Source organism: Puma concolor, chromosome A2 (genome assembly GCF_028749965.1).
Source record: "Puma concolor isolate L17-30 chromosome A2, mPumCon1.1.hap2, whole genome shotgun sequence".
NCBI classification, from domain to species: domain Eukaryota; kingdom Metazoa; phylum Chordata; class Mammalia; order Carnivora; family Felidae; genus Puma; species Puma concolor.
In genome coordinates, this window is record NC_141668.1 from 88,545,298 (window position 1) to 88,568,648 (window position 23,351).

At 41.7% G+C, this 23,351-nt stretch overlaps 1 protein-coding gene across 11 annotated transcripts in view; it reads left to right on the top strand.

The window, feature by feature from the left end:
- The window catches only part of GSAP (gamma-secretase activating protein), a 136,876-nt gene extending 114,850 nt beyond the window's left edge, over positions 1–22,026 (top strand). For 5 of the 11 annotated variants that reach the window (XM_086696863.1, XM_086696865.1, XM_086696856.1 and 2 more), the window contains 12 exons: positions 745–873; positions 1,729–1,787; positions 2,445–2,476; positions 4,788–4,849; positions 8,332–8,427; positions 11,240–11,343; positions 12,004–12,098; positions 17,405–17,524; positions 18,375–18,436; positions 20,478–20,579; positions 20,740–20,839; positions 21,268–22,026. In XM_086696863.1, coding sequence (XP_086552989.1) covers positions 745–873; positions 1,729–1,787; positions 2,445–2,476; positions 4,788–4,849; positions 8,332–8,427; positions 11,240–11,343; positions 12,004–12,098; positions 17,405–17,524; positions 18,375–18,436; positions 20,478–20,579; positions 20,740–20,839; positions 21,268–21,359 — 1,053 coding nt within the window. In that variant the 3' untranslated portion in view covers positions 21,360–22,026. Of the gene's footprint in view, positions 1–744; positions 874–1,728; positions 1,788–2,444; positions 2,477–4,787; positions 4,850–8,331; positions 8,428–11,239; positions 11,344–12,003; positions 12,099–17,404; positions 17,525–18,374; positions 18,437–20,477; positions 20,580–20,739; positions 20,840–21,267 lie in introns of those variants that run through there. The other 6 variants (XM_086696858.1, XM_086696859.1, XM_086696861.1 and 3 more) reach the window with 5 other exon arrangements.
- Positions 22,027–23,351: the final 1,325 nt, after the last annotated feature.

Consider the following 23,351-nt stretch of genomic DNA (forward strand, 5'->3'; position numbering starts at 1 on the left):
CAACAACATGGATAGGCCTAGTGGATATAATGTTAAGTGAAATAAGTCAGACAGAGAAAGGCAAATACCTTATGATTTCACTTATGTGAAATTTAAGAAACAAAACAAAAATAGACAAAAAAAACCAGACTCTTAAATACGGAGAACAAACTAGTGGTTGCCAGACGGCATCTGGGGTGGGGGGCAGATGGGTGAATTAGATAAAGGGGATTAAGAGGTAGAAACTTCCAGTTATGCAATAAGTCACGGATGAACAGTACAGCATAGAAAATCTAGTCAATAAGATTATAATAATGTTGTTTGATGACAGATGCTGACTACACTTAACCATGGTGAGCACTGATTCATATATAGAAGTCTTGAATCATTGTGTTGCACTCCCGAAGCTAATATAGCACTGTATGTTAATTATACTTAAATTTAAAATGTAAAACTTTAAAAGCAATTTGTGTCAATATATCCTTCAACATTAAAAAAATGTATTACTATTACCTGAGCCGAAATCAAGAGTCAGATGCTTAATCGACTGAGCCACCCAGGCACCCCAAGTCTCTCCAATTTAGAATTCCTTTCAGGAGGGAAATGCCATCTTTCGTGGGAAGAATTCACTCATAAATGCTACCCTATGAGAGCTGAGGAAGTAAAGCAAGCCCAGCTTTGCAGCAAGGCTCCAGTGATCCTTACCGGGTAGTTTGGGCCACAGGCCCTGCTTCTCAAGCTCACCAATGTTTTTGTCTCCTACAGGTGCATAGTTTTAAGGGTTACTGGGAAAAACTGAACTCCAACCTGGAATATGTTAAGTACTCCAAGCCACACTTGCACTATAACAACAGCATGGTCAGGAGAGAATGGCACAGCCTGATCTCAGAAGAGGTTTGTGTGGATTCATAAGAATAAAGCAAAAAGCAAAAGCATAGTACATTTGATGAGGTGATGCCCTTAAGTCTTGAGGCTGGCTTAAATTTGCAGGTCTCTCCAGTTGCCAGGTCCTTTTGCATTGTTGCAAGAAGACCAAAGTGCTTCTCTGCTCTCTGTTCTCTTGAGGAGGAAAATCAAGTGCACAGAGGTTAAGGGACACACATAGCATATTCATAGTAGAAATGGGATTAACCTCCAGGTCTTAACATGGGTTCTTGCAGTACTTGTATAGTTAAAATTTGATTTAAAAATCTAGGTGTTCCCAAATTAGTGGTTGCTAGGGATTAGGGATAGTTGAAAAAAGAGTGGCTGGGACTGACTACAAAGCGGGCAGCACAAGGGAGATCTTTGGAAAGATGGAACAGTTGCGTAACTTGATCGAGGTGGTGCACTATGGTACGTGAATCTGCATATATGATGAAATGACATCAAACTATACCCTCATCTTACCAACATCCGTTTCCCGATTTTGATATTGTACTATAGTTGTTTATAGAAGATGGAGACACTGGGGGAGACCGGGTGGAGAGTACATGAAATCTCTCTTTAGCATTGTATATAATTGTAGTTTTGTTGTGTATAACACAACAGTGTATAGTTGACTTGCACCTTCCTACAAATCTAATAATTTCAGACTACAATGTTTTCTAAACTAATTTTTAAGAACCTAGCTATTTTGGTTACTTGGAAAGTATATTTCTTTTTTGCTAAAATTATACTTCTTTCCTATATTGCATTATGTCCTTAGTGTGAAAAATGTCACCCACAAAACCTCTACCTTCCACACCTCTGACATGTTCTCCCTTCTAGAAAACAGGAAGAAGAAGGTCCATGGTGTATGTGAAGAATATTCTTGATAATGCAACGAAGTAAGTAAAATTAGGGATTGGTGTTCCTATAAGATGGCTATCTTTTGCGATTCCTTTTTTGGGTAACTTTCATGGAAGTAGCTTACTTTTGTTGAGTACCCTTAGATGATGCTGTCAACTTAAATGAATGCAGCCACCTGGGCCCTATTCTTGAGTTCAGTGCTGGAGTTTCTAGTGGGAAAATTGTATGTGTTAAACCTTGTAGACTTTCATCGAGAGGATGGATGAATTATAAGTGATAAAGCTCTTACTAACTGAGCACTTTAAGGTGGGTAGAGACAGTAGGTTCATTTAAAAAGTGTCAGTGGACTGACGAACTGGCTCTTATTTTGAAAGCACATTTTCTGGATAGATGAGTCATCTCAGAGTGCTACAAGTGTAGGCCCCATTCCAGCCCTGTTCTATTTTCTGTTCCCATTATTTCCAATAACTGAGAGCTGCGATTGTTCTGAATTATTGTCATTGTTTGCACTAAAGGGTTTTGAGATCTTATAATTGCCTAATGCGGCTTTTGCCAAGTTGATTAAAGTGTTTGAGGTTTTCAGCGACCTGAGAACAGTTTCTGCAGTGGTTTTTATGGAGGATGTCTTTGTATGGTATTGTGGCTTTTTTTTTTTAATCTTTATATGTGAATAACATTGGCTAATTTCTTTATAGGGTGATTTCTAACCTAGAAGCAAGGAATTTGGGTAAGAAAAGACCTATAATAAAGCCTTCTGGATGTCAGTGTTTGGTTTGTAACACTGTCTTTCCTACCACTGTGAGTTGGCAAGAAAATCACACCCAATAGTGTAATGAAGGCAGTACCCTTGAATATCTTCCTGTTAGAGGGACCACCCAGCTCCTTCCCTGTCTGTCTTGGCACTGGGACCTGCAGGGGCAGCTGCTGAATGTACTTTTGCTGGGCCAGTCCTTCAGTGTTAGCCTTGTGGTTTTCATTATTTTTCTTCATGGACTTGATCTAATTACCATGCCCTGTGGCTGTACCCACAGGATGCACTTGGGCAGTTCCCCTGGCCTAGAGCTGATTTCTTTCCAGCGGGCTGATCATGCGAGAGTCTGTGACTTGGTTAACACTCGGGCACTCACTAGGCTAGGCCATAGGGGTACAAAGATGAGGAGTCTCTGGGTGAGCTGTGTGGTTATGGGGGAAGAGCACAGGCTTGGACCTGGACAGAACTTGGCTTGACTTCCAGTTTGTCCACAGTGCTCTCAGTGTGCTCCTGGGCAAGCCGTCTATTCATTTTGTGCGCTATCCTTTTCAGGGCAAGGTGAGGAGAAAATGAGTGTGAATGGGCTGATGTTTATAGTGCCTCATACAGCACAGCGCTTGGTGCAGGGGATACCTAAGGTGGCTGCTTTGTCATGAATGTGTGAGGAAGAGGTGCTAACACATGGTTTCTAAACCAGGTGACAGGTGTTATAGAACCATAGTGGGGGAGGGAGTGGGTCAGGAGTGGGGGTGATTGGGGAAGAGAGCGAGGTTAGAAAAGCCTTCCCAGAGGGAGCAACGTCTTAGGTAAGTCTTGATGAACAGGGTGTTTGTCCAGGTGAAACTGGGGGAAGAGAATGTTAAGCATACCCAGGTACAAGTTTTCTGTGGTTTTGCCCCCTGGAACCCTTTCATGCCTCCTGGAGGCCAGCCTCCATTTGAAAAGCTGTTATTTTTATATCCCACTGTTGTTTTATAGGCTTGGGTGTTTAGGTACATATTGGGTGACCCTAACAGAAATTATTTTATATAGTGTGTTGGGGTACATCCTGCAGCTGTGTGCACAGCCCATGTGAACCATGATAGTGAACTTGTCATCCAGCCCAGGCCGACAGAGCCTGTGCTCACTGAACAGCCCCAAGGGAACCGTCCTCAGCCTGTGTTACCAGGCCATCCATGCCTGAAGCCAGGGGGTTCTGCCACTAGCCAGAGTCCTGCCCAGCGGCCAGGGTGTGAATGTGTCTGATTCATGCTCACCCTCCACGTACTGCTGGGAATGTTGCAATCTGGGAAGTGTTGCTGGTTGTCCAGGATTTTGTCGTGTCCGTCACTCCTGCCCCTGTACTTTTGGCCAGTTTGCATCCTGTGACCAGTATCCTTTTTGAGGGCACATTAGGGACTTGTCCCTTCCTCTCACGTGCTTAGTTTGTACTAGTTTCCTAGGAAGAACGTCATTGCTAACAGAAACAGAACAATCTGTGTGAAATTCAGGACTGCTGGAGTCAAGTCTGGAATGACTTCATCTAAATCAGGAAGGTTGTGTAGGATGCAGTAGAATTTATCCAAAGGGGTCAAGAGGCCTCTGTGCCATCCCACATAGGGTCACCAGCCTGCTGAGCTGGGAAGGTCTGCTCTCTTGACAGGTGCTGTGGCTCAGGTGCTGCAGGAGAGGAGGAGCAGGGCACCCAGGTGCTGTTAGAGGAGTGTGAGGGCACATCTAGTGAGACTGTGCTTGCCTGCCCCTTCCCTGTCACTTTCCCATCTTGATCTAGTTACCTTTTAGTTGGATAACTTGTTTCAGTTAGTATTATTTGATGCAGGAATTGACAGGTACCCTCAGTTCTGTGACTCTCAAGGTCACTAAACTACAGGGGGTCACAAAGAAGGGAGTCATGCGATCCTTTCACCAAGTCCCTGTCCCTGCGTTATGCCCTCCTTGGCAGTAAGAGAGGATGCAAGTCTCCCTGACACCAGTGAAGCAGAGGTTCTTATTGGTGAGTTTTCATGTTGAAGAGGAATCAAAGCCAGATCCTATTGGTGTTGGGAAATGTGTTCCTCATTTTCTTTCTTTCCTAGTCTCTACCTCTGTTAGAATAGAGCTGCATATCACCTGAGTGATAAGTTCAGCTTGTAGGAATAGGTCACACATGTAATGAAAAATTTCATCCTATCAACAAAGTGTTCAGTTTTCCCAATAAGTCAGAGAAGGGAAACCCAGGCTGATTTCTCTTCTTCTAGCCCATTTTCTGAAAACCACTCTGCTTGACTCGTGCTCTGTTTAATTTCAGAGCCAAGATTAACACCCCTCTTCCAGGAGGAGGACAACCACCAGAGACTGCTTATGGGTCTGGTAAGCAGTCTGTGGGCCATTTGGGTGCTGGAAAATGATAGGCTTCAAGAAAAGGGGAAAGGGCTAGATTGTACTTCTCATGCTAACCTTATCTTTCATTCATTCTTTTCATTCATATTCATTCATTCATTCATTCATTCATTCTTTTAACATATAGCTGTTATCAGCCCTGTAGGCCCTGTGTGGTCAGTGGTTAAGCAACACAGATAAGATTTCTGCACTTTTAGAATTTTTTTTAAGGTTTAATTATTTATTTCGAGAGAGAGAGAGAGAGAGAGCAAGCACGTGCAAGTGGCAGGGGGTGCAGAGAGAGAGAGAGAGAGAGAGAGAGAGAATTCCAAGCAGGATCCACACTGTCAGCACAGAGCCTAACGCTGGGCTCATGAACCATGAGGTCCTGAAGCTGAAATCTGGAGTCAGACGTTTAACCAACTGAGCCACCTAGGCACCCCTGCACTTTTAGAATTTATAGTTTAGTGGGAGAGACATACATAAATCAGTCACCCCCCAAAATATATAATTACGGAACATCATAAGGAAATGTACTCCACTGAGTTTTTGAAACAAGGGAAGAACAGTGTCTCTGTGGCATTTGTATTTGGGGTTTAAAACACAACAGAATAAAGTATTCTTTCTCAAGAAGTCCTACTGTAGGAAGACCAAAGAGAGTTATATAAATTACTGTAAGAGCGGAATTGGTAAATAAATGCAAAATATGTTTTAAAAAATGATTAAAGAGACATCTGACAAGTTTAATAAAATATTTTTAATACTGTACAGGCTTAGGAATGGGGTAATCCATTACATTAAATTACGGAAAATTTTAAAATATGAGAAAAACACATTTGAAAATTCCAGTTAAATTTTCCTTAATAAAGAGAAATACCAAACTTGAGCCAAGAAGAAATAGAAGTCCTTGAAAGCACAATAACCATAAATAATTTGAAAAAATTGTCAAAAATTATCTCCAAAAAAGTCACCAAATTATTTAATGAGTCAGTTCTTTCAAACTGGCTTAAGGATCTAGATCTTAAGGATCTAGATCATCCCCATGCTATGTAAATTATTTTTTTGGGAAAACAAAAAATGGGAAGCTTCTCAGTCACTTTAGAAAGCTAGCATAACCTTAAAACCAAAATCTAACAATGACCACTTTTACTTATAAACATAGATACCACAAGCTTAATTAAAATATTTTCCAGTTGTCCATTTGAAAAATATGGCATGGTCAGGTGGGGCTTTTTTCTAGGAAGGCTTAATATTAGCAAATACATTAATGTAATTCATCATATCACTAGTTCAAAGAGGGAAAAAAAAGATCATCTTTATAGGTGCTTAAAATTGGTAAAAGTAAAATCCCACTCCTGGAATACATCAATTAGGCAAAAAGATATTCTAATACTAATGGTTAACACCCTTCTTAATGGAATGTTGGGGGCATTCCTGTTAAAATCAGAAGGAAGTTAAGGATCCTTGCTATTTTCACTAAAATTTTATATTGTTCTAGCAATTCTATATAGTGCAATAAGAAACAAAAGTAAAAGAAGATGCTATGATTGTCCAGTGCAACAAACAAATAAAATAATCAACTGGGGAAATGGGAAATAATAAGGAAAAAGCTAATAAGCTGGTGATTCTAAATTTATTTTCTTTTTTATTAGGATTAACCAGTTAGAAAAGTAAATGAAAAACATTATTCCATTTCCAAATCCTTAGCTTCTAGGTTTAATAAAATTACAACTAACAAGCCAATGAAATTTCTCTGACAGTTGACCAAGTGACTCACTTGACAAAGAGGACTGGAACTAGCATTGCCAGATAGCTAAGTATGTTGTTGAGCTATGATAATTGAAACAATGTGGTGCTTGTACAAAATAGACCGTCCGGAGACTCTAGTTTTAATCTGAATGTTCAGTGTATGATAAATGAGGCATTTAAAAATTACCATGGAAAGAAAGAATTTTCAATCAATGACTGGCTATTTGGAAAAGACAACTGAAGTCCCCCTATCCCAAATACCACTACTTTATAGCATAAACCAACAAAAATATTAGATAGATTAAAGAATCTAATATAAAAAATTTATGTATGTGTGTATCAAATTGTCAAAAATTTAAAAATTACAAAGTTCAGCATACGGGAAATTGGGCAGTCTCATGTGATGTGGCTAAAAATTAGTATAACCACAGTGTCTCTGTGTCTTTCGGCAGTGTCTCTACAAACCTTAAGTACGTGACCCAACAAATTCCATTTCTAGGAATTTAGCCTGAGAAAGTAATTGGGGATATGGCAAACAAATATTGTATAAGGATTTTTTTCAGTACTATTAACACTTGCATAAGAAGCATCTCATAATGTGTAAGAAGGGAATAAATAATTCTAGTACTTTCCTAAAATTGAATACTGTGCAGCCATCACAACCTGTGTGGTTAAGAATATTTAGTGACATAAACTATTATATGAAAAAAAAAACAAATTAGGAAACATTAGAATGAATGTGCACACTAGAGAAAAGGAAAATAAAAAATTCAAAATGTTAACATAGATGATAGGATTATGGGTGACTTAAATTTTCATCTTTATGGCTATTATAGAAAAATTGAAAAGCACAAAAAAGCATGCAGTAGTCATAAATCAAAAAATTTTAAGCCTAATTGATGAACACATGGCCCAGAATGCCACAGGCTAAGTTTTGCTTAGGATGTTATACATGCAAATCTGCTAAAATAGAAGATATGTGCACATATAATGTCAATTGTACAATTCTCATGGTGTTTATTCATGCAAAAATCTCTCTAGCCAGGAGGGCATCTAGCTGAGTAGGGCATCTAGGCAAAGGGGAGGGGAAAAGAAAGGAAGGAGACAGAAAAACAAAAGGTGGGGAGGGCTGGGATGCCACACTGATTGGTGAGCTCCAAGAACAGAGTAGGTATACAAGACTGTTTGGAGGCAATAGAATCAATAAGTTCATTACTTTTCCATGTAGGGGCTTTATTCAGTGTCTGTAACCACTGCGCAGAGGGAGGTATCTGATGCATTTCCTTTTTACTCCTGCCTGTGTCCTTCCAAAGGTCCCACACCATGCCTCCCCCGCTCCAACTCCCAGTTGTTCTATGATTAGAGTAGTTCCTTTTAGTTCTCCAGGGCTGGGAGCACTAGACTTCAACCATCTGGTACATCCCAAAGACTTCTAAGTTAATGGTTTTGCCCAGCTTCTCTGGAGAATTCTAATTAAGGCTGGGAATCTGATTCTTGGCTGCTCACTGAGGGAATCATCAGTAGTTCCTCTTGAGGAGAATGTTGGTGCCCTTGACTTATGCCTATTGAAGTAACACTATGGGTTTGTACATTTCTGCTGGTGGGACCTTCAGACCCAGTATTTTTCATATTGGTAAAGAGTGTTAATAAATGGATCTAGTTTAAACCAGTAGCAGGTGTGAGTGGGCAGGTTGTGACTTATCTAATCTGTATCCTGTTTTCAGATGGTGTCTGAGCTAAAAGACCATCTTCTGAGACACCTACAGGGTGTAGAAAAGAAGAAAATTGAACAGATGGTTCTGGACTATGTTTCAAAACTGGTTAGTTTTGCTTTTTTGTTCTCTATCATGCTCCTTCCACCCTGGTCTCCCAGTATGTAGCTCCCAGTATATGGTTCAGTTTTTCAGATTAGGTTTTTTACAGATTTCCTGTCCTCAAACCAGTATATCTGGTGCTGGAGATTGAATAAAGGGAAAAAAGAACCAAAAAAGCAATGTTATGAAAGTAGTTTATTGCAGTTCCTTCAAATGGTGATTTTTATGTTCATGGAAGGATAGAACAGTAATGAACTTGGCATGGTTGCCAAATGTTCATATGTCATATGTCATCTTGGCATCTTCTAACTCCTTATTAAACCATAGGTAATGATTTCTGTACATGGAGGTTTATGAAGACATGAGAGAACTTGAACTTAAATTCTTGATGAGTGCCTAACAGCCCAATTAGGCCAGATTCTAGCTCAGTTGTATAAATACTCCCACATTAGAATCTCCTGGTGGGATTGGTAGCTTATCTACTCAGTAGCCAGTAGTCACTCACTGAAGTTGTGTGATCCAAATTAATAACACCAGTCCATGTGTAAATAGAAGTGGTGTGACCAGTTGAATTTTTAGGCAGTCTTGAGTCTCTCAGAAAGTGTATGGAGTTCAGGTGTGACCCTACTAAGAACCTAGAAATAGTGTGGTAGACCAGTTTCTTGAAGTATTTAAATTCACATAAAGAGAAAGAACACTCCATTTCTCCAAGTTTGGGTAAGAACAGTATGAAAATGACCAGTGTGTGAACATATATGTTTGCATATATGTATTAGGTATAGCCCTGATTGAATTTCTTGTTTATTACCTTTTATAGTTTTCTGCCTTTATTACAATCACCAGTGTCTTTTTATTTTTTTTTAATTTTTTTAAATGTTTTATTTATTTTTGAGACAGAGAGAGACAGAGCATGAATAGGGGAGGGGCAGAGAGAGAGAGGGAGACACAGAATTGGAAACAGGCTCCAGGCTCTGAGCTGTCAGCACAGAGCCTGATGCAGGGCTTGAACTCACAGACCACGAGATCATGACCTGAGCCGAAGTCGGACGCTCAACCGACTGAGCCACCCAGGTGCCCCTCACCAGTGTCTTTTTAAATAGTATCTTTGAATTTCACAGTTTTTAATACATTAGGAGAGGTTGGAATCCTCATATATTGATATTTACAAGCAGGGCATTGAAACTTTCTTCTTCATCTTTTTTTTCCCCCAAATTTGTTTATTTTGAAAGAGACCACAAGTGGTGTGTGTGGGGGGGGGGGGGGAGGTGGGTGGAGAGAGAGAAAGAGAGAGAGAGAGAGAGAGAGAGAGAGAGAGAGAGAGAGAGAGAGAGAATCCCAAGCAGGCTCCACACAGTCAGCACAAAGCCCGATGCAGGGCTCAAACTCATGAACCGTGAGGTCATGACCTGAGCTGAAATCAAGAATCAGACGCTTAACCGACTGAGTAGCTCTGGCTCTCTGGCATTGAAACTTTCTTAAATAATAATAATTCTTTGTAGTAAAACTATACCCAGGAACTCAATTTATGAACGTGTTCTTGATCTTCCCATGGTGACATTAACTTGCTTTCTTTGTCCTTTAATAACACAATTATTTAACATGTCCATCTGTCATCATTCCTTCTGTCGACTTTAAATTTCACCTTCAATGTGTTAAAGGATTTTTGTTCAGGCGTCATGCTTCCTTGCAGTTAATCACATACAACTTTTTTAAAATTTTTTTTTACATTTATTTATTTTTGAGAGACAGGGTGAGACAAAGTGAGAGTGGAGGAGGGGCAGAGAAGAGGGAGACACAGGATCGGAAGCAGGCTCCAGGCTCTGAGCCGTCAGCATAGAGCCTGACATGGGGCTCGAACCCACAGATCATGAGATCGTGACCTGAGCTGCAGTCGGACGCTCAACTGACTGAGCCACCCAGGCGCCCCCACATAAAACTTTTAACAGCAGTTTGTGTTAACAACCACCAGAACTAATAGGACCAGAAGTGGTAGAGCTGTAGCCTCAGAAAACTCAATACCCGTGACTAGACTTGGCTGCCACTGATGGAGGCCAAATCCACCTGCTCCTGCCCAGCAGCAAACAGCCTTGTCTCCCAATTCGCTCGGGAGGGTGGCTAAACAGGCTTTCTAAAACAAATGGAGGAAGTTGCTGCAGAACCAGACTATATTGCTTATGAGTTATCTTACCTGATTTCAGCCAAAGAGAAACTGAGAATCTCTGTCACTGAGAATAAACTCTTATGCCTGTGCCTGTATGGAGATCCTTTCTGATTTGCCCCCTGTGCCCCCCGTCCTTAAGCCTACACGTGTAGTGCATGGATTCATGGCTGGCAACAGCCCCATGGAGACTGCTCTGTTGCTGACAAACTAGTCAAATGTATGACCTGGACTTGAAAGCAGTCTTACTCCACAGTCGACACTCAGGACCTCCATTCTCTTCTGTGTCTCCTTTCTTCTCACTGTCAGCCGCTGACCTTTGTCATGTACCAGGCCTAGAACAAATCCAGTTGGACTTGACCTTCGCTGATGGCAGAGGGCCTATGATTGAGGGCCTGTTAACCAGGCTGGGGAAGCTCAGTTGGGGCACTGCCTGCATAGACAGAAGGGTCTCTGTTAGACTCTGGTGTGCATTTTCAGTCTTTCCATTTTGGATTCCAGTGCCTCCAAATGGACTGCAGAAAGGCTGGTTCTGTGTCTGGGCACAGGCCACATGCCAGCTGCCCTGAGCATGCCCATCAGGCCTGCGGAGGGCTAGCTATAGGGACCCCTGAGGGAGAGGGTATGGGCAAAGGCTAACAGGCTGTCTTTATCCTCCAGCTGGATCTCGTCTGCCAGATAATGGAAACCAGTTGGAGAAAACACAGTCTTCACCCCTGTGTTCCCCACTTGTACGCAAGTATCTCTTGCTCTCTTTTATCAAGGTGTGCAAAGAGTTAAAACAACCCTAATTGCTGCCTGTTTGGGCAAAGCTTTTTTGGAAGTTAACAGTTGACAGCAGTTGTCACCAGCCCTGACACTGCCTATCTTAATTCTATACTCAGTATTTAGGGAATTGCCCTGTTACTTCACCCATCCTCTTTCCCTGACATGTGGTTGATGAGGAGGGAGGGACGTGTGAGCTCAGGACTGCTAGGAAGGGGAATTTCAATTAATACCATTTATCATTTATGTGCCTTCTGTCTGGTTAGATTCTAGGCTTTAGACTGATGGTCGCCATCATACTTATGAGGCTTTCAGCAGGGCCTAGCCTTTCACCATTAGCATGAATTCCATCTCTGTTAGGTACTCAGAGCCACTGCTTAGAAAAACAGATTTTTTTTTTTTAATGTATGTTTATTTTGAGAGAGTGAGAGTGCACATGAGTGGAGCACGGGCAGAGAGAGAGGGAAGGATAGAATCCCAAGCAGGCTCCACACTGTCAGCACAGAGCCCCACGGGGCTCGATCTCACGAACCGTGAGATCATGATCTGAGCCAAAATCAAGCGTCAGAGGCTTAACTGACTGAGTCACCCAGGTGCCCCTACAAACAGGGTTTTAGAGATTAACCCTTGGCTGACTGTGGCTGTGTTGTTTTACCCAGCAGTGGGAGGGCCAGTGCAGCTGAATTTAAAGTCTTTCACATCATGACCAGGATTCTGGAAGCTACCAAGAATTTGTTTTTACCGCTGCCTCCCGGTAAGTCTTGGCTCTTTTGTCTTTTGTTGTAAGAAATTTGTTTTTTCTTCTTCATGTGGTCCCAGTCTTGGCACATTATGAGTTTAAGGATGTGATCTCCTGTGTCTGAGAAATTGGGTATCTGGCGTCACCGTGAGAGATGGGCCTGACATTGGTTCTCTGCAGACCAGATCTCTCCAATTATTAAACTATGCTATGCCTTGTCACTAACTTTAGGGAGCCTAGGCTGGTCCCCATGCAGCTTGCTAAGATACTTTGAACCAGTGAAGATGATTCATGGAGATCTTTCTCTGATGTCTCCAGGCTTAGTTTATCTGATTGAGAAAGTTAACACTCAGAAGGAAGTGGGTCTGGCTGGGTGTCAGAACTTGAGCTGATTCTTATGTGCTTGGAAGCTAAAAATTGCTCTTAGGACTTTGAAACAGGAGCAAGTCAGGCCTCAAAACAACCTTGGCATGTGCGTATGCAGTCATTCATTTAATTGGTCATTTGTTCATTCAGTAAACAATGTGTTGATTTTTTAAATTCCATTCCATGTACTGTGCTAGAAATTAGAGCAGTTACAAAAATTAACAGAAGTCCAGTTGGGAACGGGTGTATATAAATCAGTATCCTTTATACAAAACAAATAAGCTCCCATCGGCTTTGTGTTCATTACATCTAAGTTCTGACAAGTGTTAAGCTTTATGATAACTATCACTACATAATGTTTATCAGCCACTTTTGTTTATTTATACACATACATCTATCCAATAATATACCAGTAATTCATTCTTTTATTTATTCTTTTTTTTTTTTTAATTTTTTTTTTCAACGTTTATTTGTTTTTGGGAGAGAGACAGAGCATGAACGGGGGAGGGGCAGAGAGAGAGGGGGAGACACAGAATCCAAAACAGGCTCCAGGCTCTGAGCCATCAGCCCAGAGCCCGACGCGGGGCTCGAACTCACGGACCGTGAGATCGTGACATGGCTGAAGTCGGACGCTTAACCGACTGCGCCACCCAGGCGCCCCTATTTATTCATTTTGAACCAGGATCGGGGAGCCTAGGTGGCTCAGTAGGTTAAGTGTCTGACTTCGGCTCGGGTCATGATCTCACAGTCCAGGGGTTTGAGCCCTGAGTCAGGTTCTGTGCTGACTGCTCAGAGCCTGGAGCCTGCTTCAGATTCTGTGTCTCCCTCTCTGACTCTGCTCCTCCCCCGCTCACATTCTGTCTGTCTCTCTTTCAAAAAAAAATAAACACACAAAAAAAATTTAAACCAGTATGAGTATGGTGCCCATTTTATGCCCATTACTGTTCTAAGTACTTTATATAAATAAGCACATTTAATCTTCATACCAGTCCTAAATGGTAGGAACTTAAATTGAACCACATTAAACTGTCAATATCCAACCAGTTTTTGACCAACAAAAATGGCACTTTCATAGGGTTCCACTTATGAATCTTCCCCTTTTATGATGATGAAATTGAAGCACAGAAAGGCTAAGCAACTTGCCTAAAAGTCACACAGCTATTAAGCAACAGAGCCAGTATTCAAATCCAGGCAGTCTGGCTCCAGAATCTGTGCTTTTAGCTACTATTCTGTGCTGTCTCTTGAATTTTATATTCCATTTGAATTAGTTGATGCTGAAACATTGACTATTTATGGGCCCAGGAATCCCCACAACAGTCTTGGCTTGTCAGCATTTGTGATACATCCTTCATGCTTTGGAATCCTTCATGCTTGTGCTCGCTTCGGCAGCACATATACTAAAATTGGAATCCTTCATGCTTTCTCTATCCATACACCTTATCTTATAAGAGCTGCTTGTAGTGGAGGTACAAAAAGAGTTTCTTTTGATTTTGTAAGGATCTGAAAGTGACCATTCATGAACATTATAGATGGCTTTAAATGATCCTGATGGAATCTGAATTGCAAGATGCCCTCTAGAAAGACTAAAGGGATTTCATGAAAACTATATTATAGCTCTCTGCCTTAAGCTCTTAATTATTTGTCATGAACACAAAAGACTTGTTAGAGGAATGATTGACACTTCCAGATTTGTTCACCGTGGATGTTCAAGCCTCTTTTGTAAATAAATGAACATGACTCATGGGGAAAACATTATACTTGGGAGATCAGAAGACTTTACTTTCTGTGCAACATCACATTCTTCCACAGGCATGTGTAAGGAGGGGAAACATGGTGGAAAAGTGTTATCCATCGTGGCTGAGAATAATTAGGAGTACACTTAATGGTTTGTGTCCATGGGTCAAGTAAGAGCAGTATCCCTTTCTCCTCTTCTTTTAAATCTTTGTTTCCCTCATTTGACGTGGAAATAGAGGTGAAGTGAGGTTGGATCACGTGGGTGTGCATGTGTATGTGTGCATAAACACCGGTGTTTTCCCATGTCCTTGTGTTTGTGTGCTTGCTTTCCAAGCCTCCTGGATTAGTGAGAACTGTTTGAGTTCCAAGGGTCAGAAACTTGTAATCCATTTGGTTAAAGAGGAAAAGGCAACAAGGACCCCGAAAAGGAAGTCACGGTTTAACCATAGCTGGAGCATTTGCAGTTTGAAGGGAGCCTGGGTTCCCCTCACTGGCTACCTGAGGCCAGGAGCCTCGGAGGATGCGGACGGGGGCTGCAAAAGCTCTGCCTTGGAACTGATGCCTACTTGGAGCCAGTTGGCTGTGTTACTTGGAGCTGATGTGTGGAGGCAGCCAAGAAAGGACTGTTGGATGTGGGGCTGTGCCCTAGGGATAGAGAATGAAGCGTCATCAGGGGTTTCCAGGACACAGACACAGGGCTGGAGAAGGGATTTTGAATCCAGGAAACCTATAGGACGCTTAGGTAAACTTTTCTTCAGAACTAATTTCACAACAGTTTTTAATCTTAGGAAGAATGTCCAAATCCATGTGAAAAATCTCATGTTGTTGATTAGTTAGTAAAAGTCACTTTTTTTTTTTTTGGATTCAGAGAAGCCAGTGGACTCCTCCAGCTGTCAGCCCATTAACATCTGTTTGTGGGCAGAGTCCGCACTTTATCTGACCCTTGATGTGGCCAGAACCTCGGACTCAGTCCCTCATTGCTCATGATTCATGGGCTCAGAGACAGAAAACTCCATGACGGCTCTGAATTCAAGTTCCTGCTTTTTGGGCATCATTTCCTTGACATGTAAATTCCTAAGATTAGGCTGTGATCCTTTGTTATTCCCTATCCACACCCCCTCAGTTTCCAATTCTGTACCTGTTGCCACGTGTCTCCCCCAATCCCTCCCTTCCTCTTTCAGGGTCAATGCCCTCATCACCTCTGGTGCAGGTTCATGCAGTAGCCTCCTGTAAGTCTCCATACCTCTTGTAGCAAAGTGTTGATACTCCAGTCCATTCTTTGCCTGTTGCCATTTTAATATTCCAAGAGTAAAACTGAAATCCTTTTTCCATCTTGCTCAGAAACTTTCAGTATCCCTCTCCAGAGTCTAATAAATAAGATATTCCTTGCCATCATTCAGCATTCAGTCCCTGCCAATACTCAGGGCACCCTGCACTTTTCCTTCATGGAACTGATCACATTTTTAAGAATGTATATTTTGTGACTATCTGATTGTCTTCCCATCAGACCGGAAGGTGGATGGGAGCAGCAGTGATGTCTGTTTTGCTCATTATCGTGCACCCAGCTCCTTGCCTGGTGTCTGGAAGGCGTCTGATTTGTTAAATAAACTAACCATTCCAGCCTTACCTCCTACCATTCCTCTCATACACCTGATTCCAGCTCAGCTGGGTCATTTAATGCTTTCTGAACATGCCCTGTACTTTCTCACTTTTGGGCCTCTGTTCCTGTTGTCCCGTTAACCCAGCTGCCAGTTATTGGTGCAGGGTAATGTTATAGGTTAAAATTCCATAGCCCACCTTCAAATTTAGCTCTGCCACTTACTAATGAATGGTATGATTCTGGGCAACCTTCTTAGTGCCTGTGGATCTTGGTTTCCCCATTTATAAAATGGGAATCAGGTAGTTCCCACCTAATAGTGTTGTATGAGGATCAAGTTGGCCGGTGCCTAGACTGAAGGCCTCAATACGTGTTTGTTATTTGTCACTGTTGTTCTACCACGTGCTCTGCGCTTCATAGACTTTGCTCTAGTTCTCAAAGCCACATTGTGGGAACCGTACTGGTGGCTCCATTTTAGGGATGAAGAAACAGGATCATAGGGGCTTAGTTACCTATGGTGAGTAAGCAACACGACAGGATTCTAGCTTTGGTCTGCTCATGACAAGCCTGGCTTTTTTTTTTTTTTAAACTGTCTCCACTCTGTATGTTCTCTGGCCTCATTTCCACACACAGGAATCGCATTTACCCTTCAAAGGTCCCCTTCTATGCTGTCTTTTCCAAGAGGGCTTTTCTGATTATCTGCTGGAGTGCTATCTTCTTCTCCCATGGATGTTGTTTTTATTTATTATTATTATTATTATTATATTATTATTATTATTATTATTATTATTATTAAAGTTTATTTATTTATTTTGAGAGAGGCAGAGACAGGAAAGAGAGAGGATCCTGAAAAGGCTCCAGTGCTGTCAGCGCAGAGCCCCATGCGGGGCTCGAACTCACAAACCATGAGATCATGACCTGAGCTGAAACCAAGAGTCAGACGCTTAATTGACTGAGCCATCAGGCGCCCCTGTTTTTATTGTGTGTTGCTAACAGTGTACTTAGAACTCTAGGTTTCTGTGTTTGAGTAACCCTCCCCACAGGACTTAGGTATGAGGGTGGGCCATCCTCTCTGTTGAATTCTTATAGATATGCTATCTGACCATATTATTTACATTTTTCTTTTTTATAATTTACTTCAAGTAGACCCCCAAAGCCTTTCTTTAGGGCATACCCAGAGATCAGGCATATAGACTGTCCTCTTCTGGTCCAAAATGTTTCCTCTTCAACAACGTGGTCCCCATCTATCAGCCTTTTGGCCTGGCCATATGGGGTTTGAAATTCTTGTTAATTGTTCTCTTTTGCCATCTTACTGTAGAATCGCAAACCTATTAAACTGTAAAACTATTTTTCATTGGGCAGGCCTTGCATTTTGTCTGTTTGCCTAGGAAGGGACATGAGGTGAAGGCAGTACATTCTTGTTGGGAACTTACTATGTACCCAGAGCACTACTTGGTCGTGATAACACAAAGAAGGAAACTTGGACCTTGTCTTCTAGCAGCGTTTATTTGACTCTAGGTGCCAAGAGACCAAGCTAAGCGCTTTATCTACATCACCGAATTCCTTTCCTCTGGAAGGCTGGGATGCTGGCCGACTGTGTTTACCCTCCTGATCTCTCTGCTAGGTTTTCACACTCTGCACACGATCCTGGGTGTCCACTGTCTCCCTTTGCACAACCTGCTGCATTACATTGATAGCGGAGTGTTGCTTCTCACGGAAACAGCTGTCACAAGGCTCATGAAAGGTACGAGGCTCTGAGTCTGCCAGAGTGCCCCACTGCCAGAGTGCTCCAGGCTGAGCACCATCAGGCTGGCTTCGTGGGTGTGACCCTGTGGGATCAAACAGGGCCCTGCTACACTCAGGAGTGCCCTGTGCCCTGTTGAATGCTCTGCGTTAAATCTTGAAATTCTTAGTAGAGGAACAAGGGGATCCTCACTGGCCTTTTGCAATGGATTCCACGTAATATGCAGTTGGTCCTGTTCATTTCCTGTAACCAGCCTTTGGGCTCATTTAAAGTGCCTTAGACCTTCAAGAGGCCCCAAAGGGCTTCTCAGTCCACACACAGCTATTACATTCCTTCTCTGTACACGGGGGCACTTGAGGATACGAGACTCTGAAGGCTTGTTTCTCAAGAAAATGTCATGAAATGGCTTACTTTCAGCTGATTAACTCTGTCATCTCAGACTTAGGCTTGAAATGCAAGAAAAGTTAAGAGATGCAGGGCTTACATGAATTTGCACTCGACAGCCCCTAGTATAATCACTTGCTGAAATTACTCATTGTGGTATTTTATAGATGAGTTTTGTTAATGTGTGTTAAAGTATTTGCCATTCCTCAAGGTGCCTTCTGTTTTAAGTTAGTAAAATTGTTCTGTGGCTGGCAGCCATGTTCCACGCCATATAGAAACAGCTTCAATAAAAACAAAGCCCTTTTATTCAGAGACACAAACTAAAATTTTCAAGGTATTGTTAGACTTAACATGAGAATACAAGGTTGGGATGTGTGTTATCAGAATGAACCACTAAAGTAGTATTTGGCTTGCTCAGATATTAAAGTGGAGGTTTGTTTTATTTGCCAATCTACCTTTCTTGTAGATCTGGACAATACAGAGAAAAATGAAAAACTAAAATTCAGCATCATTGTGCGGCTTCCCCCGGTAATCCTGAATTATATTTTATTCTCTCCATAAGCCTTGGTATGAACGTCCTTCAGTTTCTTCTTGTAAAGGGAGCATTTACTTGTTTTGGGCTAAAGTCAACTGAATTGTTTCACTTTTCAGTCCTTTCCAAGAAATCCCATCCATCCCCACCCGTCGGCCGTTCCCTGCTGCGCCCACAAAGGGCTTGTTCCTCTGGCTTTGTACTGCCTGGCACAGCCTGCCTGAAGCACTGAGCCATTTTCCCCTCTTAGGAAACCACGCTAATATTTACGTCTGTGAGTCTGAGGGGAGGGACAAGGGAAACATGTGCTTTTGGCATTTAAACTGATAAGAAATTTAAATACAGGTGAGGTCAGAAGGTTCTGAAACTGCATTTCCTCCCACTGTCATTTCCACCACAGCAGGAAAACATTCCCAGGTCGAAGGAAGAATGAGGAACGTGAGAGAAAGGGTTATCCAGACACTCCTTATTTTTATGGAGGATATTAGCTCTGAGTCAGAAATACTAAGAAAATATGAAATTCCACAGCAAGGTCTTCAGAGCCTCGGACTCCACAAACTTCCTGACCCTGAGAGCCTCGGCCAGCTCTCTGCTCTGTTTGCATACCTTGAACACTCGTATCTCTGGCACAGTCCTCCCACAAAGGGATGTCCGTTGCCTTTCTGGACCTAATCATCTTCCTTTGTAACACCCTCTCCTCCTCACAGCTTAGTGAAGTAAAGGCGAGGGTAGAAAACAAAGCATACTTTCCATGGCTATATCTCTCTGGGGAAGGTCTCTGAACATTTAGTTCGGTCTCTAATTTTTTTTTTTTTTTTTTGCCTCAAACTCAGGGAATTATAATTTTCTGGGCAAGACATTGGCAGAGAAACATGGCTACAGACTTTTGTTTCCTATCAAGGTATCACTTAGAGTTGCAGGTACCCGATTTTGAAGAGTAGCAGATGAACTCCATTTCAGAAAAAGAATTTGGCAACATCAGTGTATAAGCTACTTTCCTGAGGGTTGCATTTAAGGGAGTATTTATTCAAAATTCAGAAGCACAGCTCATAGGAAATGGCCTTTCTTCAAGGGCCATTAACCATAAAGGGCCTCTCTTTTAGACTAGTTACTTGTTTTTAAATTTTTTTCATTTTTTTTAATGTTTATTTTTGAGAGAGAGAGAGAGAGAGAGAGACAGAGTGTGAGTGGGGGAGGGGCAGAGAGAGAGGGAGACACAGAATCCAAAGCAGGCTCCAGGCTCTGAGCTGTCAGCACAGAGCCTTATGTGGGGCTCGAACCCACAAACTGCAAGATCATGACCTGAGCTGAAGTTGGATGCTTAACCAACTAAGCCACCCAGGCACCCGAGACTAGCTACTTTTGAATAATTCTTTTTAAATTATTATTTTTAAAAAAATTTTTTTAACGTTTATTTATTTTTGAGACAGAGAGAGACAAAGCATGAACGGGGGAGGGTCAGAGAGAGGGAGACACAGAATCTGAAACAGGCTCCAGGCTCTGAGCTGTCAGCACAGAGCCCGACGCGGGGCTCGAACTCACGGACTGCGAGATCATGACCTGAGCCGAAGTCGGCCGCTTAACCAACTGAGCCACCCAGGCGCCCCCATTCTTTTAAAATTATAAATAGATACAAGATACATTTACTTAATGCACTGTAAGCTATATTCTCGTCTCTATATTTTTTCCGTTCTTTTATTGTTATTGACTTAATTTTTTTAGAGTAGTTTTAGGTTCACAGGAAAATTGAGTGGAAGGTGCAGAGATTCACCATATGCCCTCTGCCCCTACATGCGCATAGCCTCCCTCATTATCAACATCCCCCACCAGAGGGGTCCATTTGTTACAACTGATGAACCTAACTGACACATCACAATCACCCAAAGTCCATAGTTAACATTAGGGTTCACTCTTGGTGTTGTTCATTCTGTGAGTTTGGACAAGTGTATGATGCAATGGGTTCATCATTATAGTATCATACAGTGTTTCCACTGCCCTAAAACTCCCCCTCTACATATTTTTCAATTTGCATAAAAGCTTATTGGTCAGAAGATCTGTCGACTTTGGGATCATCCTATGAGCTCTAACATTATTTCCCGGAACCACGTGAAGAGACTGCTGCAGAACTATAAGAAAAAGGTGAGTCCGTGGGAAAGCACAGCCCCACTAAATGTTCTTTGGAGCCTGTCTGCCCACTTCAATGTATCCATATAGGCAGCAATTGTCATTCTGTGCCCTTTTTGTAAGTTTGTGCATGTTGGGGAGATTCAACTGATACCAGAAGTGGTTTCTCTTTTAGCCCCCAAGTTCCGTGATTCACAAGTCGTCATTCAGTGTGGAATTTCTGCCTCTGAACTACTTCGTTGAAATACTGACAGACATAGAATCCTCCAATCAAGGTAATTTCACTCCTCCACTCTTAGCATTTCCCTGCTGTTCTCTTGACACATCAGTCCCTATTCATTTCTGTGTAGCCTTTTCTTTCCAGAATACCCCTTACTTACAACTTAGTCCTTTCTGCAGTTGGTCTTAGTTTGTAATGTACAATTTAGTTCTTAGAGTAAATTACCAAAGGGATAATCACCTTTGAGGTTTTAAAAGGATTTAAGAGATTCAAAACCTATTTGGTTGCTGCAAATGAACTTGCTTAGGGCTGAGGTTTGATAAATTTTAACCACACATTTTCAGAATAATGTGTATTGCCAAAATATAAAAGAATTACAATTTCAACGAGCTGTGAGCACAATGTTATAGAAGTTCCATGGCTTCATAGTAACTCTTTTCTCCTCTCTCTCTTTCTCTCTCTCTCTTTTTGTTTTTTTCCCAGCCCTGTATGCTTTTGAAGGACATGACAATGTGGACGCAAAATTTGTAGAGGAAGCAGCTCTGAAACACACCATGATGCTTTTAGGCTTGTAAAAGAGAGAATGCAATTATACCCGCCTCCAATAGTTTAATCTTGCTCATTAGCTTGACCTCTGTCAGGAATCCTTGACCAATATTTAAAATTGGTAACCAAAGTCAGAATGCATTGTCAAGCCGTCTGACTTTCAGTCTGGTACTTGTTGAGACAGAATCAAACTGCTGTGCCTCATCCCAGTTTTGGACAGCAGACAAGAGGTCAGTGACCGACAGTCCCAGGAGGCACGCAGTGTCATCAGTGATGCTCTTCCCTAGTGGCTTACCTTCCTAATGGCTTCCTAGGCCAAAAGCTAGTTTCTGTTGCACTCTGAAATAAAATATGCTTTAAAAAAATGTAGGGAACAGTGTGTAGAAAAACAGAAACTAGATGTGTCGTTGAAAACAACATAGGACAAGCAGAAAAATTAAATGTTACATAAGAACTGTATTTGGAAAGAGGATACTTTTTAAAGAGCTGAATTTGGACCAGGTCAAATCTGCTATTTCTAGAATAGAATAATTTGTAACATACGGCAGTGTGTACATCCAGTATTTAGAGTAGGATTTGTTTTTATAATGGTTCAGATGGAACTGTATGTATATGTTAAAGTTCTTTTTTTTTTTTTTTTGTATTTATAAAAGTTTGATTTAGTAATATCTTGCCATTAAAATAAGAAACACTGAAGGTTTTGGCCTCTTTCATTTTCTCAACATGGCCTTTTTATCCCAGCCAGGAATCATGAGTCTGTGAGTATGTTCCCTGAGAGGCCCCCATGACACCTAACTAGTTCTCCTATTTTTCTTTTTTCTTCCCTCTCTCTCTTACAGTGACTACATTCTGATCTATAATGGTAGTTGCTTGCCCGAGGTCAGTCTACCCTTTGCTTTTTTCTCTTCACCCTGTTTCCTGCAGTGATCTTGTGAAATTTTAACGGTTGTAATTATCACTAGCTGGTGTCATAATTCAACTTCTTTTCTGAAATCATAGTTGTGTTCCAAATATTGTCCTCCACTACAGAATTTCCCTTTTTGGTCACATATTTAATCATCACAGAGGCTGCAAATCTGGGGGCCTTGTCAGCATGTTAGACTTTTTTTTCTCTTGAGAAGGTCATTGGTTTTCACTCCCTACCCTTTTCTTTTTCACACTTGCGTTTTGGTGTCTTTCTAAAGTCTGATTCCTCAGACTTACGCTGAAACTGGTCCTGCTCCTAGCCTTTCAATGATTTGCCATTCATTACAGGATAGGATCCAAACTCCCTGTGGCTCTTACACAATTCCCCAACGTGAACATGCTGTTCTAGCCGGGCCAGTTCGCTGGGCCTTGAATTCAGCTTTTGTCTTCTTACTTCCAAACTTTGCTTAGGCTTTTCCCCCCACTTGGAATCCCCTCCTCACTTATTAAAATCTTAATTATGTTTAAGGGCCAGATAAAAAGTTCCATCTGACTGTGATCCCTGGCCATTCCAGCACACAGTGGCACCCTCCCCCTCTTAGCCAGTAGCACACCTGTAATATTTAAACATCCATCCCTTTGTGTTACAAATTATGTTTCCATTCTTATATTGTTCCTACATGTATATTTTTTGGATCCCTAATGCAATTACTAATTACTACAACACAGGATTTGTGTTTAAGTATACAGTATTTCTTCGTGTTAACCACACAGTGTTACTTATCATAGACACTTTACTTCTTAATAACTTTCCAAACCATCCAGTTAGATTCAGGACTGACTTGTAGGCTGAGAATGAGATTAAATTTCCTTCCGGTCTGGCAGGATGTGGGTTTGCAAAATATTTTGTTTGATTTAGCAAAAATCAAATGAAGGAAGGAGGGATGGAAGGAGGGAGGGAGGGGGGTAGAGAGAGAAAGGAAGAAGGAAGGAAGGAAGGGGAGGAGAGGGGAGAGGTGGGGAGAGGAGAGGAGAGGAAAAAGTGGTATTTCTTACTCCCAGAATTATGACACAAAATCCATACCTGATACCAATATGAAATACAGCTTGAATAT